General features: G+C 35.3%; 1 protein-coding gene and 1 long non-coding RNA gene across 5 annotated transcripts; one reads left to right on the forward strand and one right to left on the reverse strand.

The window, feature by feature from the left end:
• Positions 1-46: 46 nt before the first annotated feature.
• LOC149616150 (ABC transporter G family member 20-like) lies at positions 47-13,148 on the reverse strand. Of its 3 annotated transcripts, none has more exons than XM_089856351.1 (11): positions 12,764-13,148; positions 5,486-5,645; positions 5,264-5,418; positions 4,105-4,306; positions 3,836-4,039; positions 3,168-3,530; positions 2,589-2,766; positions 1,948-2,063; positions 1,509-1,845; positions 886-972; positions 47-814 (listed from the first exon to the last, which is right to left on the reverse strand). In XM_089856351.1, the coding sequence occupies exons 1-11, from the start codon at positions 12,994-12,996 to the stop codon at positions 597-599; spliced, it is 2,253 nt and encodes a 750-aa protein (XP_089712477.1). In that variant the 5' UTR covers positions 12,997-13,148; the 3' UTR covers positions 47-596. The 3 variants fall into 3 exon arrangements, with proteins under 3 accessions (XP_089712477.1, XP_089712478.1, XP_089712479.1); XM_089856352.1 differs by lacking the exon at positions 12,764-13,148 and adding an exon at positions 11,721-11,846; XM_089856353.1 differs by lacking the exon at positions 12,764-13,148 and adding an exon at positions 5,736-5,766.
• LOC149616151 (uncharacterized) lies at positions 12,838-16,264 on the forward strand. 2 transcript variants are annotated; one of them, XR_016375799.1, is made up of 4 exons: positions 12,838-12,975; positions 13,065-14,431; positions 14,587-14,724; positions 14,809-16,264. It is a non-coding gene; the product is annotated as an uncharacterized LOC149616151 (long non-coding RNA). The 2 variants fall into 2 exon arrangements; XR_016375800.1 differs by lacking the exon at positions 12,838-12,975 and having other exon boundaries at positions 13,792-14,431; positions 14,809-14,956; positions 15,012-16,264.
• Positions 16,265-18,058: the final 1,794 nt, after the last annotated feature.

Below are 18,058 nucleotides of genomic sequence, written 5' to 3' on the forward strand. Positions count from 1 at the left end.
TTGACCATTTTCGTTTTGACCCATCAAGAATTTATCAAAAACTATGTCGTTTTGGTTAAAATTCAAGATTTAATCAAACTTAACAATATACATGTAAAAATCATCCACAATATATGTTTATTATATAATAAATTATATAATTATTATATAATAAAATGTTTTGGAAACAATCAAAGGCAAGTACCAGCACAAACATTCTTAAAGGGGCTTCCTCTTCATTTTTACCCACTCTCTGTACATGAACTAGATTGTCGTCTGTCTCACCCCCGAACAGTCCCTTTAACAGACCCCGACTAACATTCTGATGAACGTTTAATAACAAAGTATTATCGACGTAATTATAACTCTGTTTCATCATTTGAAAATAATCTTCAATTTTATATCGCCTAGTGTCTTTTTAAAGGGCAAGGCATCTCCCTAAATGCTGAGACTATCCTTTTCAAAATTTAAAACTTTAAAAATGTATAAATTTTATTGCGGACTTCGAAATATTTTCGATAAGGCAATGAACGAGATGAGATGAAGGCTGTTTGAATCTTTAACAATTGATATTGTGTTGCATAATTATTTCAATGCCATTTTCATAAATATAGCCCCTATTTTTCTCTCTTGATTTTTAAAACAATTGCTGTCAGTATTAAAAACCCGAATGACCAACAAAAAGTACATATAAATCCAAGATAGACAGTTGGGTATGATAAGTCCCATCCTTTGAGCATCATTGCTCTTTGAGCTGCGATGGGCATTGTGATAGGAAGATAGTAAGCGATGTCTCGCAATATCACAGCTATTGCCTCCAATGGCCAAATGAAGCCTAGAAAAATTAATAATATATATATTCCCTGGTGTCAATTCTAAGTATCCTGATATTACAGTATCACTTACCTGACAAACTGAGGTTCGTATACAGTGTTGCTAAAACTATCATTATAGCCGTGTTTTCGTTGTTAGTTAGCGCTGATATGAAAAATCCTATAATGACAAAAGAATTCAGAGTAAAATAGTAAGTTCTGAAGACGTATTCCCAGGCTCATATTTGTTAAGTTAAATCTATGTATTCCTCTCCTAGCAAATACGAGATAAGAAAATTTTTCAAACAGAGCTGTTAACGGGTTTGATTCAGAAGTTGATTTGTAGTTCTATATATTTCATTTAAGATTTCGTGATTTTTTTCGAATATTTCCTGATTTTTTTTCCGGATATATCGTGATTTTTTTTCGAATATTTCGTAATTTTTTCGAATGTTTCGCGATTTGTTCGACTATTTCGCAATTTCTTCGAATATTTCGCGATTTCTTCGTACATTTCGCGATTTCACTGCACTGGTTTCGCAAACGGTATTTTGCCTAAATGTCGTACCCATCGAGTTAAAGGGATACTAAGATCGACAACGAACACTTTACGTTTAAAAAAACCAATGAAATCATACTCGGTCACAACCCACATTGGAAAACCATTAAACGCATGCTTAATTCATAATCATTCAAATTTAATAATAATATAATTACCATATGTTAAGCCAATAGTTCCTGTCAAAATTTGTAGTATGTAAGTCAACACGATGGATCCTCGCATTGGAAGTTTGAATCCCGAAATGGGAAATATTAGTATCAATGGCGCTTGAAGCATTACGATGATTGCTTGAGTTAGAAACTGAGATATGAGTATTTGATTGAACGTTACGCCTGAAACGCGTAGTCGATCTTGAACACCGCTTCTTCGCTCGAAGATGAAGGTGAATAAATTTGCCAGCAACGGCATGTAGAATGATAACGAAACTATGGCCCCCGGTAAAACGAAGTGAGAGAATGGTTCTTCGTCGTAACCGTATGTACTGTTAGACATCTGTAGAAAAACATTTAAGTTTTTCATTTAATTGACTTTAAAATTTGCCATCTCAAATTTAGCTAGGTTTCATTCAAATTTTCAAAAGTAACTATAACATACGTCAATTGGCAGTGTTGTTAAGTCTAACTCCAATTCAGTCAAATGTAGTACTTCTTTATGAAATTTTTCATACGCTTTTAAAATACTGTGGTGAACAATTCCAAATAGCACGCTATCTGAAATTGAATTTCGAATTGAAAATCATTCTTGAAGTCGTTCCGACACAATTTTAAGGCGAATTTATCTAATACGGTGAATTATTCTTACAGAGAGCCCAGCGGTCCTATAATTATTGTAAAATCCAATATTTTTGAACCTGACCTATATTATTTTATAATTTCACGAAAGGTCCTGTAATATCCTATATTTTTTACGTAGTCGAAGATTTCGTATAGTTTAGCATCAAATTTATCTCTTTTTATCAAGATCACATTTGACTAGACACCGAATTGCGGAGCTCGTTTCGAAGGCTCGCTCAGGATTTCTCATATTTTATAATTTAATTAAGTTCCTTTTTTCAAAAAGAAATCCAATTTGTCATTTTTGAGATTTCCTACATTGTTTTAGCCAAAATTGTATTACATATGAGAATTTTTAGTTCTATATTTTCCTATAAAAACACATTTTTTCTCCTATAAAATCCTATAATTCTGATTTATTTTGGCTGCGGCTCCCTGTTCTTAGCAAGAGAAGGAGCGTACTTGTTTTGTCAAAATGTGTCCTGATGGCACTGCACTCTATGGTAGAATTGTCGACTAAGAGTCCCAAATGTAATTTGTTATAGATACATTCTGAAAATTCAGGGCCAATTTGTATCAGACCCTTAACTTTGACACTTCGCACTGCTTCTAAACCTTCTTCGATATTTCTGAAGGTAAACTGCAATTCAGAAACCAATTTTAAATGGTTTGCGGGTATTTCAGTGGATTAAAGCGAATCTCGGCTGTGGTTTAGTTCAAACAAACGCCACTAGATGCTCCCAAAGTCGAGGGGTGGAGTTAACTGAACCGCTAAGCCTAGCAAAGGTTATATTTTAGCTCCGCCATCGTGTACGAGCTCTGATTGGTTCCTGTCTTTGGTCTAAGGTAAAATAGGTGTGTAGAAGATTAGCCAGCATGTTAGGGGCGCCACTGGAGCCGACATTTGCTTTAAAAAAAGCGTGTCCTATTTCAGCGTGTGACAAAATAGTGGTTTTTGATTGTCATGACAACGATAGCCGAAACCACTTCGGTAATCACGGTTTAGAAAATTAAAATTCTATTTTACAAAATATTTCTTACCAATTTCATAGTCTCGTTGTCTAGTGAATTTATGAAAACCTCACTGAAGTTTGGCGGGTCTTCTTCATTCACTAAGCCAATGGGAATGTCAAATAACTTAGTACCCACTGAGAAACTAATAAGGATGATCGTCAAGAGTGGTATGATAATTTGAAATATTAACAGAGGGAAATTCTTCTTGGAAAACAGAAAATTTCTCCATAAAACAACTTTGATTTTGAGGTAGTAGTCGTGTAACGAGAAACTGTGACTTGTCTGGCGTGTACCGTGATCTTTATGTTTGCGCAAAGATGTGTACCAATATGATCTTTTCAATGTGTTTTTGGGTTTTAAATCCTGTTTTTCTAATACATCACAGTCAATCTGGAATTAAAAATATTGACAAAAATTATTTCGATGATACAAGTATTGCAAATTTTATCGCAGATTTTCTGGGAAAAGCTAGACCAATGACGTGTTATACCTATCAAATAATCTATCTCTGCGCATTGCATCTTGCGCATGCGCCTGACCTCCCGTTGCTACCAGCCAATCAAACCACAGTTAGAAAGACCTCATAATTATGACGCGTGACGGATGCCCAAAAACTCGCATTGAAATTAATATGGGATATATGGGGGTTGCACAATTTTTCCTGTTATCTCGATAATTTCCCTTAAAAAACTAACCTTTCGCATTTCTTGCGCTTCCTCCAATTTAATGTCTTTGGTTTTGACGTCCTTTTCATTGGTAGTCTCTTCCTCTTTAATAGTTTTTTCTTTTTGTGAACAAACTATCAAAAAACTAGCTTCTAACGTTCGTGTATTAAACCTCCTCATAATTTCCGTTGGTGTGCCTTCGACTAGAATTTCGCCATTTCTCATAAGGCCAACCTACGAATTAATTCTTATTAATGATTTTAGTTCTTTTTGTTTAAAATTAATAGCTGTAAAACTACCTTAGAAGCTCCTTTCGCCTCCTCAGTATAATGAGTGGTTAATAGCACAGTGGTTCCATTATTGACTGAAAGATCAGTGAGGTATTTCCATAGCTTAAGCCTCAGGAGTGGATCGACACCAACTGTTGGTTCGTCGAGTATTAGAAGTGGCGGATTGTGAATAAGCGCCGAGGCTAGTGAAACACGTCTTTGCTGACCACCACTAATGGGAATGAATGGCATTAATTACTTAATTTGCTTCATGGGTCACTCCATTAATGACTAGTTGAGAACATAATTATAAAATGCCTATTACAAAAATGCGGGTAAAATAGCCACAGATGTTAAAAACCAATTTAAATATTATTATCATAAGTTGATAAGATATGTTCCATAAGTTTGTCTCTGGTTACTGAAACGTAATAGATTCTCGTAAAGCGACGCCTGGTGAGGCACTGTCAAGGCTTAATAGTACAGACTAAATAGGAAGATGGACTGCAAAACCGAATGGTCGCGTCGTTCTCGAACTAGTTCGAGCTGTAAGTCTCCAACATTACGAAGTATATGAAATGTATACTTATGGAACATATCTTATAAACTTACGGTTCAGTTGGGGTCTTGAATTAAAAGTATTAAGACCATTGAATGTCGTTACTGGCGCCTGTAAATGCCCTTCAAATTAACACCAACGCGTATCTAGACTAGTTGCCGGTGAAGGTTTCGATTCTGTATGGAATGTGATCTTTACGTAACGTGCATATTCAAATTTGAATTGTCAGCGAATACTTTCATTGATATAGATAACACCAGGAATATATACAGATAGTAGGAATCATTGTTTATCCATTTTGTCAATGTATCTATAGCGGCGGATTTTGTGGGAAGAGCTAGACTACTCATTATGTATGACGCATTTTACCACGCGAATAATCTATGTCGCTGCGCCTTGCACCTCTTGCGCCTGACCTCGCGTTGCTACCAACCAATGAAATCACAGTTGGAAAGACAACGTCAGAATTATGAGGCGTGACGGATTGTAAGTTCTCAAGCCCGGCCCACAAAACCAGAATAGAAATTAACGATGGAGATATGAGGACGCAATGATTCCTATTAGTTTTATGTATTACCAGGTATTACTGATAATACCATAAGTTCGATAACCCTTTTAAAATCATTTTACCTGATGGACCCAACGTTCTTGTGTTTTGGTGGAAGTTCTAGTAGGTTTATTAGACTCTCCAGTCTTTCTTTAATCTCAGAGTCTTTCATATTCTGAAGCTTCCCATATAAATAAACCGTTTCTTCTATTGTGAATTGAGAGTATTGTGATAGTTCCTATATAAAAATGCGTCTATAAATTTTATTGTGTTTAGAAAATATTTGGTTTCATGTATAAACCTACTTGAGGCATGAATCCCATTAATGGAGCTCTTTTTCTGATTGGCAATTTATCTAGTGATCGCCCAAAAAGCGTTACTTCTCCTTTGTCCAGTTTAAATCGTCCGTTTATAACGTTGAGCAAGGTAGTTTTTCCACATCCTGATGGACCCAAAAGGGCATAGCTGTAAAAATATTAATTTTAATTTAAAAGTTATATATGAAAATATAAGAACATTACAAAAACAAATATTAAATTTTGCGGGACATACAACATTAATTATCGTGGACGTATTTGACATCACGGATAGAACATAAATTATTGTAGACGTATTTCTGAATATTAGTTATTGTAGACGTGTTTGAGGTCACCTATAGAATATTATTTATGTGGACGTGTGTGAGGTCACCAATAGAATATTATTTATTGTGGACGTGTGTGAGGTCACCAATAGAATATTAGTTATTGTGGACGAATTTGAGATCACAGATAAAACATTAGTTATTGTGGACTTTTTTGAGATCACGGATAGAACATTAATTATTGTGAACATATTTGAGATCACAGAACATTAATTATTGTGGACATATTTGAGGTCACAGAACATTAATTATTGTGGACATAGGTCACAGAACATTAATTATTGTGGATGTACTTGAGGTCAGAGATGCAGACAGAACATTAATATTTTGGACGTATTTGAGATCACAGATAAAACATTAGTTATTGTGGACTTTTTTGAGATGACGGATAGAACATTAATTATTGTAAACATATTTGAGATCACAGAACATTAATTATTGTGGACATATTTGAGGTCACAGAACATTAATTATTGTGGACATATTTGAGGTCACAGAACATTAATTATTGTGGATGTACTTGAGGTCAGAGATGCAGACAGAACATTAATATTTTGGACGTATTTCAGATCACAGATGCAAACAGAACATTCATATTTTGGACGTATTTGAGACCACAGATAGAACATTAATTATAATGTACAAGGTTCATTACACGTGGTTTGGTTCAGTTCCTCAAGGTTGGGATGGAGGAGAACCCATTAGAAAAATGTAACTCACATGTCACCGACACGCACTTTTATACTCAAGTTTCTAAGTGCTAAATCAGAGTCTACTCTAGTCCGAATATTGTAACAAAATGATTCCAATTCAACTTCAACCGCGTAACTTAGTACATTTAAACTCTCATTCAATTCTATTAACGAATCCCTTGGATTGTTTTCCATTGGTGTTGCGCGATTCATATTCAAGCTCGAATAAACACATAATCAAACACTTATCATATATTTCTTCTACAGAAATTTAAAGTTAAAAAAAAAGAAAGAAAAACTAATCTCTATCCTTCCAAATTATCAAAGCGAACTTAAAACGGCACTTTGGACGCGACATAAATAATGATATATGTTACATACACATATTGTTGAGTGTGATAAGCAATTATCAAATATATAGCATTATCACAAGGCAAAATTACATATACTGTATTTTATGTAATTTTTATGGTACTCTTATTTTGAGAGGAACATCCTAAAACCGATTGAGTCAATGGCTTGTGAGATAATTGAGTAGTAAATCGGTTACAAAACCCTTCCGTATATTTTTTTTTAGTTTTTGGCCGCCTTTTTTAAAGATGGCGGCAAATCGAAACCCAAAGCCATAAGGGGCGTCTATAGGATATAGGGACCAAGTGTACTTAATATTACGGAAAACTGTTGAAATTAACGGACGTTATTCCATTTAAATTTCTGGCAGCCATTTTTTCAAGATGGCGGCTGATTGAGAAATTCTTTCTCAGTGTATGTGTACTACTTTAGCTTAAAGTCTCTCCAAAATTTCAGCCTTCTAGATAAAGCGGGGTGTTATGGGTGTTAATTATCATTCATGACTTTGACTTATATTGATGTATAAGTAATTTGATTCTTATCATTTATTGTGTAACTTATGCTAATATAGGTATTAGGTAAAATCAGCAGGTAATTTTAACTTTTTGATAATCTGCAAGTGAAGTGTTTGATTTAAATTTTATTGTCACTGAAGGGTTATTGCACTTATGAGATGTACCCATCTTGTGACAGAATATAATGTACAGATTTTAATTCGTAAGCATACGAAATTAACACTTTCAATGTAAAACACTGGGTAGAAAATCCTCAGTTCGGGACATACAAAGGGGCACACTCCCTAAACTGTCATGATCCCTCAAGTCTACAGCGCAGGCGCTAAAAAGCGAGATGGAAGTCAGAGTTTTACCCCAGTGTCTTTCCCTCTAAGTTACATGGAAGTTTTGCTGACTGGTCTCTAGAAATCTTTAAAGCTTGAAGGAGAGAGGGATGGAGTGGCAATCTCCATACCGATAACGTTTCCTCTCTAACCCCACCTACGGTACCGAAGTCCTACCAAAGTCCTCAGCATTTTAGGTATGGTCGTACAGTACGGAAACGTGAAGGACGTGCTCCCTGTCCTAAAAATTGAAGATAGTTCTCATACAAATACAATGTCGCTAAGTGGCAACACTTAACAATCGCCTACCGAAAGGGTAGGGGCGTGCACAAGGTACAATGCGAGAGTTTGTGTCTCTCGTCGCCCATCATCATTACCACTTCATTTTACCTCTTTTCTCACTATTTCAAGCCCTTTACCCAATTCAACGATTGTAAATTTGAAACTCACAATTCTCCTGTATGAAGTTCAAGAGATAATTTCTCGAAAACATTGGCACGCTGTCTGTAACTAAAATCCGCATTCGTAACATTCACAATTTGCTTTATTATAACTTTCGAGCTACATTGGAAATCACCGGTTTTTCCTTCGTTTAATGTAAAAGCTAGGTTAGTTACACCTCTCATAACGCACACGTACAACTCAAAACACTTAAGAACGAATATCCGAACCGTTAGCTCGAGTAGAGTACTCTGAATGCGATGGAAACTCAATTTGCTTTCACAATACTCATTTAATGATGTAGATAATTATCTAGATTGAGATTTTCGATTTTTTATTGACCGTTACATAACGTAATCTACAATACAATAATAGTTTAATGTTTATAAAATTATCATACTTAAATATATGGCCGCTGTTTCAAACTAGTCACGGAAATATTATTCCAAAAATTCAAGTTTATTAAAGGGAAGACTCAATGAAATATCTAGGATTGATTCTAATAATCAAAACAGACCGTTTGTAAGGTCAACTGGAACGTTTTTCGACATTTGAAAATTACAATTTAAAAGAATAAGGCACATCATCTACCACTACTACTACTACAACTGCCACCGCTACCGCCACTAACACTACTACCACCACCGTTAACACTACTACCACCGCCGCTAACTCTACTACCACTACAGCCCTACAGGATAAATTAATATCCTCGTAGAAATACTCCATACCATGTGGCTAAAAACCAAGATAGATCAAGATTTCATAGGTTAATTAATAATAATTTGTTTGTTTAGCTCGACGACGATTTATCGGAGGTGCAAATTTTAATTTTATCGATGAAATCTGAATCTATTTTGAGAACGGAACATAAGATAGGGCTTTAAAACTACCAGTCCACCGAAGCACTTTTATTAGAAGCCATATATAACGTCTTTGTACCCACATACCGGGTGTTCAATTTTAAGAAAACAAGATGCTCAAACACTAGACTCAATTTTACCCCCGATTTTTGAATAGGGCTTATAGTCAACTTAAATTGCTTATTTTTCCCCTTCACCATAACACCTTCCCTTTAAAGTCCAAATTTGTCCCTTAGAGTCAAGTAATAATTGGGCGTACCAGAGGTAATTATTTCTATTATAAATAATAATAAATTACTGTGGAAAATATAGTTGAATTCTTCCTTGTATTATATTCAAGGTTCTTTTGCATTTGTATAGGTATGAAAAATACGTTTGGTCCTCGTATCTCTTTAAAGGCTATATTGCCATGTAAATGTAGGCAAATAAGTAGGTTAAAAAGAGTTAACTATTTTAACGAATTCAAGAACAGTTAAAGTTAACACCTCAATAACTGAACCCCTGGCTATTATCATATAATTCACTGGACGTTAGGTTTTCCAGCGAAACACGTAGGTGAAACGTCATAGATTCTTGTAAAGCGACGCCTGGTGAGATTCTGTCAAAGGCTTAGTTTACAAGTACAGACTAAATAGGAAGATGGACTACAAAACCGGGTGTAGTCAATTCTCGCGTCGTTCTCCTTCGAACTAGCTCCCAGTAAGTCTCTAGTAGTGATGCCACGAATATTCGGTTACTATTCGGTATTCGGCCATTTTTTTCGTATTCGGTATTCGGCCGAATAATTCGTAATATTCGGCCGAATACCGAATCTCCAATCATGAAGGAAAAAAACGGAAAAATTGCTCAAAAATTATTTATTTCAATAACAATTTTTACTTTCATATTTATAATCTACCAGTGGTAAGTTGTGATGAATAAAAAAAAGCATATAGTGAGACGATCTACTCTCAAATGAACCAAAAACCTAAAGATGCTATAGACGGGTCCTATAGTGTTAAAGAGAGCGCGTTGAAAAATCGTAACTTCCCCCTTTTCAATCCCTCCTTCCCGAGTTTATCACCAACGTTAATAGCTTCCGCGCAGGCGCGCTGTAGCAGAGGCGGTAAAGAGCGGATCTAAACAGTGTATCCCTCTCTCTGCTTGCGCGCCAATATTGCGCAGAGCAGTAATCGCGTTACAGCTAGTGCCGAGAGGAGAGGAGTTTTCCCACGCAGGGTGGGAAATAAGGATTTTTTTTAAACTGGACATTGGGCCAGCGACCCCTCTGGCCTGGAATAAATAAACTGGTCCATGACCACTGACCAGGGCGCATCGTCTGCTAAATTGAAGAAGTGGATGATTAAAATATATAAGCTAATGTCTGGACTCTGGAAACCATTGAATTTTCTTAGTGGTCCTGTGGACCACTGACCCCCCCTCCGATTTAATTTTTAAACTGGTCCGGGCAATTTTTAAACTGGTCATTTGCCCTGTGCCACCGTCTTATTTCCCACGCTGTTCCCACGCGACCCTACATTTCGCGTAGCCGTCTGCCTATTCACCTCACCATTCCATACCCTTCTTCTTCCATGATGAGACCTGTCCCATTGCGGTCCGTGCGGGGGATGTACATATTTCGCAGAACGGGTTACAGCTCATAATCGGTTTCGCGCGAGTTGCGCATATCTCACGCCCGAATATTCGGTTGCCGAATATTCGGTGCTTCGGCCGAGAGCATGGCCGAATATTCGGTATTCGGTATTCGGCAAAATCAATATTCGCGGCATCACTAGTCTCTAGCATTACCACGTATAGGAAGTGTCATACTTATGTAACATATCTTATAAACTTATGGCTATACTATTATGGTCCAGCCCTTTTGGTCATCTTGTTACTTCAAAGTTTCCCATCTTTTTACGTGTTGGAATCATTTTTTGAAAGACCTATTCAGTGAAAGTTAAAATGCTCTCTGAAATAAACATTCACTTTCAAAATTCCAAATTGTAATTATTTCCTTATTTATGAGCATTTAAAAACATCATATGCTGCCCTCTGTGAGTAACGACTTACAACCGAAAATAATTTAAATCGAAATATTGCTTAAGAGTATGTTATTGATCTGATTATAGATATTAATCAGTGTTTTGACCGGTTTTTATTTTTGAATTTTAAGTATGTTTTCAATTTGGCTTTATTTTGATTAAAAAAATTAATTAATGCCTGTTTATTAAAAAGCTCGGTAAAGTTGAGTCGTTATCCTTGAGTTTATGGCGAGGGGCTAGTCACTTAGCGTAATCGGTATACACGGCTGTACCTTTGTCTGCACTAAAACGATTACGCCCAAGCCTGCTTTTGACAGTGCTAAAATGATTACGTGTAATCAGTAATCGGTGTACATGGTGTTTCCGAGTGGTTAGCCCCTCGGTTTATGGCACTAACTTCGGAGGTTGTTTTTAAAACGTTCCTTAATTAAATGCTTTAAATCAATTAATCTACATTAATTTAGCCAAAGCAATGCCGTCTAGATCACCCAGAAAAAAACAAACATAATTATGCTAATACTTGGAAATTTGGTTTAGAAAATGGGAATATAAAATTGCTTCAAATACAAAATTAATAGAAACATAACCAGGTAGTTGGGATTACCAATTAATAATATTAAATTTTAAAATCTGCTTATAACACTTTTAAAAGAGTAGATTAACTGAAAACATTTACGAAAAGACGTACCATCTTTCAAGGTTGGCGCCTGAAAAACCATTTGTGTTTTACATACTTCATTTAAATTTCGATTAAACTCTTACAAGGTGCTGTGATATTTGAATCCTAAAAAAAACCGTTAACATATATATAAAGATATGCCAAGCTTCGCTTTGGAACAGCTACACCTTAAAAAGTTCTGAGATAACATGTACAGACAAGTTTTTTACTGTAAAGTTTATACAATTTGTTTACATGATGACTATCGTCACTCGGCAGGTAAACACGTACGTAATATTATTATTATTATTATTATTCAATTTTTGCTGTGTGATAGCCAGGTGACGATATGTCTTATTTAAACAAACGGTAAATGAACTTTATAATTATATACATCTTGGCTGAAAATGGGATCTCGGATCCTTTTACAATTTAGCAGTTTCAAAGCGAATTTAATTAACTTGGTTTATTTTTACATGTTAATGTTTTTGTTAGGATTTTGATATTTTTCAAACCGTAGTACAAAGGCTTTTTTTTAATAAATTGGGGATAAAGGTATCTCAGTATAAGATATTCATTGAGACCAGCCAAAATTTTAAATTCCTTATAGGAAAAATAGGACATTTATCCGGAATTATAGGACAAGGAATATGTTTTTATAGGAAAATATTGCAATAAAAATGCTCATATATAATAATATTTTGTTTAAAACTATGTGACAAATCTAAAAAAATAACAAATTGGATTTTACTTTGAAAAGTTTGGATTAATTAAAATATAACATAAAAATTTTAGCGAGCTCCGCAATTTTGGTGTCTAATCAAATGTGATCTCGATAGAAGAGCTAAATTTTGATAAATTTGTGGGTAAAACTTCGACAAAATCAAAAATATATGATATCGTATTATAGGACCTTTAATGAAATTATAGGATAATATAGGATTTCATAGGAATAATAAGACCGCTGGACTCCCTGGATATATATATTATTAGTAATAGCTGAACTACCCAGCCTTGCTTGTTCTGATATTTCAATCCAGAAAAAAATATTGCAGAAGTACATATTTACTTACAGACTACTAACACGGATTTCAGCATTTACATTGAATAACACTTTGTGTTTCACTGAACCATTCACGCTCTTGTAGCAAAATGACATATCACAAACTTTAAGCGCGACATTGGATTCTTTAGGAGGATAACTTTGTATTAATGGTTTATTTTTATGAACTGAAAGTTCGTAGCCTTCTTCTGGCGTATCTAAACCGACCATCTTTCGATAAATGTATGAGTGAAAACAATCCATTCTCTACAATTTTTGATTCGAACGTCCTTGAGATCATGGCGTAACAGACATATAATTTTCACTGTCAGAGATACTATCACAAAAGGCAGAACGTGTTTGAAAAACTGGACTTGAGCTCGTCACGTACAAAAGTGCCTCCGGATTTAAAAAGAAAAAAAATACCAGTTTGATTTTTTTCTCGTGTAATTTACATCAATAACTTCGACCGCGTCAAGGATAGAAAAATAATGGTTGGGATATGAGTTTTGGGTCGAGTAGGCTGTGGTTTAATGAATAAACTCTTTATGCTAGAATATATAAGTTGCTTAACCATTTCCGTCCATTAATTTATGTATTTGCAAACTTCTAAGCGTACCACACATCAGCGCGTTTTCAAGCGTTGCACCATGTATTAATAATGCGTATTATCATGAATTTATTCATTAACATGAATATATATCTGCATTGACAAGTTAAACTACATATTCAGGGATGGGAGGGGCTTAGTTTGCGTGACGTCAGAGAATCTCCGGCGGTTTGTTTTTAAAGCTAAAGCTCTTGTCATGCGAAAGGCTAGCTATGCTTGTAAATTGATCAGCTACTGCATTAATTTTACCTCCAACAGCAGGAAAAAAACCCAGCATCATCAATTCTCACCATTTCAGATGTTGGTAGTTAATTTTCAACCTTTTTCTTTATGGCCAAGGCTTAGCACTTTACCAACAGTTTTCAGTTTTAGATTCGGAAAAACACTGTACGCACTTAATATAATTTCCTGTAAAAGATCAATATCACCTTCGGACATCGTGCCGAGATATTTATTCACGTATCGGCGATCATTTTTTAATGTTCAGTTGACACAGTTTAGTAAAGCTAACCGAAAATTGTATCCTTAATACAATTTTGTTAAACTGGTCGTCTGCTGTTCGAACTTCCAGGTGTCTCGATTTTGATTGGCTACCGCGATGACGTTAAACGCGTTTGTAATAGAAAGGTCCCTCCCATCCCTGAATAACATGATAGAAAGGCTAATAATACACATGTATATTCATGTTAATGAATAAATTCATGGTATTATTGATTCCCAACTACGCCTAAAAGATGGCAAACAAATATGCTATACACTTGTGGATGTCAGGTGGTTCTAAATTGAGTCGGAAGTTGCTAAATCTCGTGGGGAAAGGAAATATAGCTCTCCGGAAAATCCTGAGTGGTCAGTTTGAAATTTTGCCCATGCGCAAAGAGAGAAAGTACGAATTTTCATCTACCTTACAAGGTTGGGTGGGGGTTGGAAGTAATTTTTTTTCTCTACTGAACGTGTGCCTAAGCGAAATGCCTTGTGGAAAGAAAGAGATGGGAATCCATCCATCCATGGTTGGATAGCGTATGCGTTTTTGCGCCGGAAAACACTTACCCATGATACCCTACGCAAAGCTTCGAAACATGCTTGTGTGTAGTAAGCTTTAATCCTCATTTTTATTGCTGGAAACAGTAGCCTACCTATTAGTTAAAACTTCTAAGTTTGACGAACCGTCTTTGTTCATGTACACGTATATTATAACCTTACAATCTCCAACCCTGTTATTAATCATTCTTGGTTTTAAATTTTAGGAGGTTCAAGTCTCAATCTCCACTCCAGGCTAAATTTTCCTTGATTTTACGTTTGATGACATGTACAGTACGCGTGATATTTTACCGGTATCCCCTAAGCTATCAACTGGAGTAATTCAAACCCTGGCTAAGACAGTGGTAATCAATTTCTTAATATTAAAAAATGCGCTGGTTTCTAAATTTATTAATAATTTTTTTCAACCTAAACGCTTGAATGAATAGAACAATTATTCGATTTATAAACGCTCTAGAAGATATAAAGCCTAAACAAATCGTCGATTAAGATTTAGATTAAGTTCAAATCTATGATATCACACTGCAAATTGAAGAACTTTAAATACTGACAAATAGCTCTTCCAATAGATATCAAGTAAATACCTTTATGTTGTTTTTAAATTTTGTTTGTAAATTTCAGTATTTTCAAGTTTTCAAATAGATAAGAAAATGAAGTCATTCCAAAAAATGAAAAACATAGTACGAATTCCCAAAGGCTGAATAAAAACTCGTGAAAAATTAAACCAACGTTAAAACCTCTTCAATTACCACTATCAATGAAGAAGATTTGTTACTATTTCGTATTCAGTATCGATTTCTAATCTGATTTTGTTAATTTTCTTCGGAACAGATAAACGTTATAGAATAGTTCTTGGACAATTACTTTGGGACAAAGCATTATACAGTAAAAACTAAGTAGAACCTGAAGTGTTTAACTATGAATTAACTGCCTTAAATGGTACATCTAACTTCAATTATAATACAATGTTTCAAACTGGTACTATTTAAACAATACCCTTTCAACGATTCAATTGTCACGGTGGATGAGCTAGCGCTGACATTCTCCAAAGTTTGAAACCCTAACCACACCAATTTAAACTTTATTAATATTAAGTTTTCCAATTACTGGAGTTACTAATGAAGTTAACAAATTAAACACTAACAAACAGATAAACATAGAAATAGAGTTGACTCTTCATAACACTTACGAGTTTCCAACATTGACACTCATGCTGACGTCTGATAATGACGCACAGACGCTCCTACCATATGTAAACTTGGCATCGCGCACTGTAAAGGCAGTCTTTGGTTCTTTCGGTCGCGAACTAATAGATATAGATGATTTATCCAGTAAAGGAATGGCACTGGGGATTGTCGAAAATTCAATATCGGTATCCATCATTATTGTTTAGTTACTTGTAGGCCTAAGCTTCGCTAAAAAATTCTTTAACACTGATTGAATTGACTAGAAATAATAATTGAGTTGGGAAAGTTAATTACTAAATTTGCTATGAAAAACAAGGGTAAAAACTAACATAAGTTCTATGGCGCGAATGCTTTGTACAGTACCTAGACGATACACGTAATGAAAAGCGAGTTTTTTAATTTCATTTCTTAGTTTCCTGATTCGGTAATGGTTAAATTCAATATACAATAAGCTAAACTTAATAATGGTTAGTAAATTAGATGCTCAGCTGCAAACTACAGGAAATTTTGTTAATATAACTGTCTCGCACCAGACTGACTCCCGCCCGTTTTCTCTGAGTTGGTAGTCTAAGGGGTTATAAGATGTTAAATAATGAATTGTGAAAACTTATTTTTCACAAAGGCATATAAACTCATGGCCAGGAAAATAAAAGATAGAGGTTTGTAATAAATAAATAAATGCGGAATTTAAAATACTTAACTAATACATATATTTTTTTCACTGAAGGTTGTTACCATTGAATCAGAAGTGAGATGAGACTAGAAGTACTGAGCTAACCAAATTCTTCACTCGGCGAAAGTGAATATTCTTGATAACACACCAACGGTTGGCCCTCTAGTGGCGGTTTCAGAATTTCCCCCCAAAACTTGAGACGCTCGCGGTGGTAGACGGCCGAACTAGATTCAAGCACCCGCGTCCGTGTTTCGCCACTTTAGGTTGAGGGGAAGGGGATAGGAAATTTTTTTGGAACTCGACCAATTTTTTTCTCTCTAGCGTAGGCGCGATTGAAGCGGCGTAAAATCCTCAAATTTGTTCACTATTGCCAGGATCTATTACCAATGCTAGAGCCCTTCACTTCTAGTCTCATCTCACTTCTGATTGAATCAATTGACTAACAGTGGGTTGGACAACACAAGTTAAAGATGAGAAGGGGAGTCATTTTATTTATCCCCAATAATATTAGTCCACCTAGGCGGAGCAGAATCTGAGGATGAGAAATAAGGCGGTGGCCACTTTAACAAATAGCTGGGCCAGTTTAAAAATTAAAGGTTTGGAGATCTACTTAATTAAAAACGCTCCAAGGTTTCACAATTTTAATTGGATAATGTTCAGGTTTTTAACTAAAAGTGTTTTGGCTCTACTTTCCAGTTATTTTTTATTAAAATATCCTTATTTCTCTGCCCCATGCCGCAGTTGTCTCAAGAACCTTGCGGTGTTTTCCGCGGGAAAAATATAAACAAGTGATCGACCGCCATTTATGGAGAAGGGATTTGTTTGGCATAACTAACTGATTATCGTCTACTTCACAGTTTAGAGAAGTAGAGGGCACAATTTTAACAAGTTGGGAAACCAAAATAAACCTCTCCAAGTCGAGAAGAGGGTTTTCTTAAAGAATTAGATAAATATAATTGATATTAATTATTTTAATCGTCAGTAATTTACCTTAATTCTAGTTAAATCGTTTTAAGAAACTTTATTCCTAAAACATTTTAAACATAGTTATTGTTGACGTTTGAATTCAAGCGTATGCCTCTTTAACAATTTTTGGAAATTTAGAGTATATAAAGCGATTGATTCACAATAAATTATAAGAAAATCCACAATAGGCCTTTCTATAAATTATTTCGCGGGAGGGTACGAACGCCCTTCATCTCTGCTTTTTCCCCCGGCAACATTTTCTTTTCGCGGGAGGGAAGAATAGCCTTCGTCTCTGCTTTTTCCCCCGGCAACATACGGATTTTATGTAAAGGCCTATTGCGTGAATCTTTGTTGGAATCTTATTGGGAGGCTAGACGTTTCTCGTAACCCTAGCCGATCGCTGTGTACTTATTAATCCTAACGATGGGAATAGAAGCCAAGAATTGCTTTCTGCGAACACGTTAGATCCGATTTGCCAACTGCGAAAACGATTCCATTTCAATAAATAGTTATTGAAATTAAGCCAATTAAAGTTAGCCACAAACAAAAATATGCGAAAACTGAAAGAATAGCGGCCGACAATCAGTCCAAAAAACATTAGTGAAAAGTGTCTGGCAGCATTGCACCTTCGAAATGGCGCTAGGTTTTGCCATTTCGGCAACAGAGCGGCGTTACCCCAAATATGGACAAGGACTATAGTAAAAACTATATACATGTATAAATATTATTTCTTTAGTTGTGCAATCCTTTCATTGTAAGATTATAGTTTGGTCTTTCTTATGCATTTGAATTTCTTTTATTGTGCAATCCTTTCATTGTGCTTCCTTATGCATTTGATTTGATGGAGGTTAA

This window comes from Phalangium opilio, unplaced genomic scaffold (assembly GCF_054372755.1).
Source record: "Phalangium opilio isolate 3A_F unplaced genomic scaffold, DU_Popi_V2 ptg000217l_1, whole genome shotgun sequence".
NCBI lineage: Eukaryota > Metazoa > Arthropoda > Arachnida > Opiliones > Phalangiidae > Phalangium > Phalangium opilio.

Bases quoted from the DNA above. Each gene is read 5' to 3' on its own strand.
- LOC149616150 (XM_089856351.1), bottom strand. From the start codon at position 12,996: ATGGATTGTTTTCACTCATACATTTATCGAAAGATGGTCGGTTTAGAT. The intron at 4,307-5,263 runs GTAAAATGATTT...CATTCCCATTAG, and splicing joins AAGAACGTTGGGTCCATCAG to TGGTGGTCAGCAAAGACGTG. The intron at 2,767-3,167 runs GTAAGAAATATT...TCTGAATTGCAG, and splicing joins ACAACGAGACTATGAAATTG to TTTACCTTCAGAAATATCGA.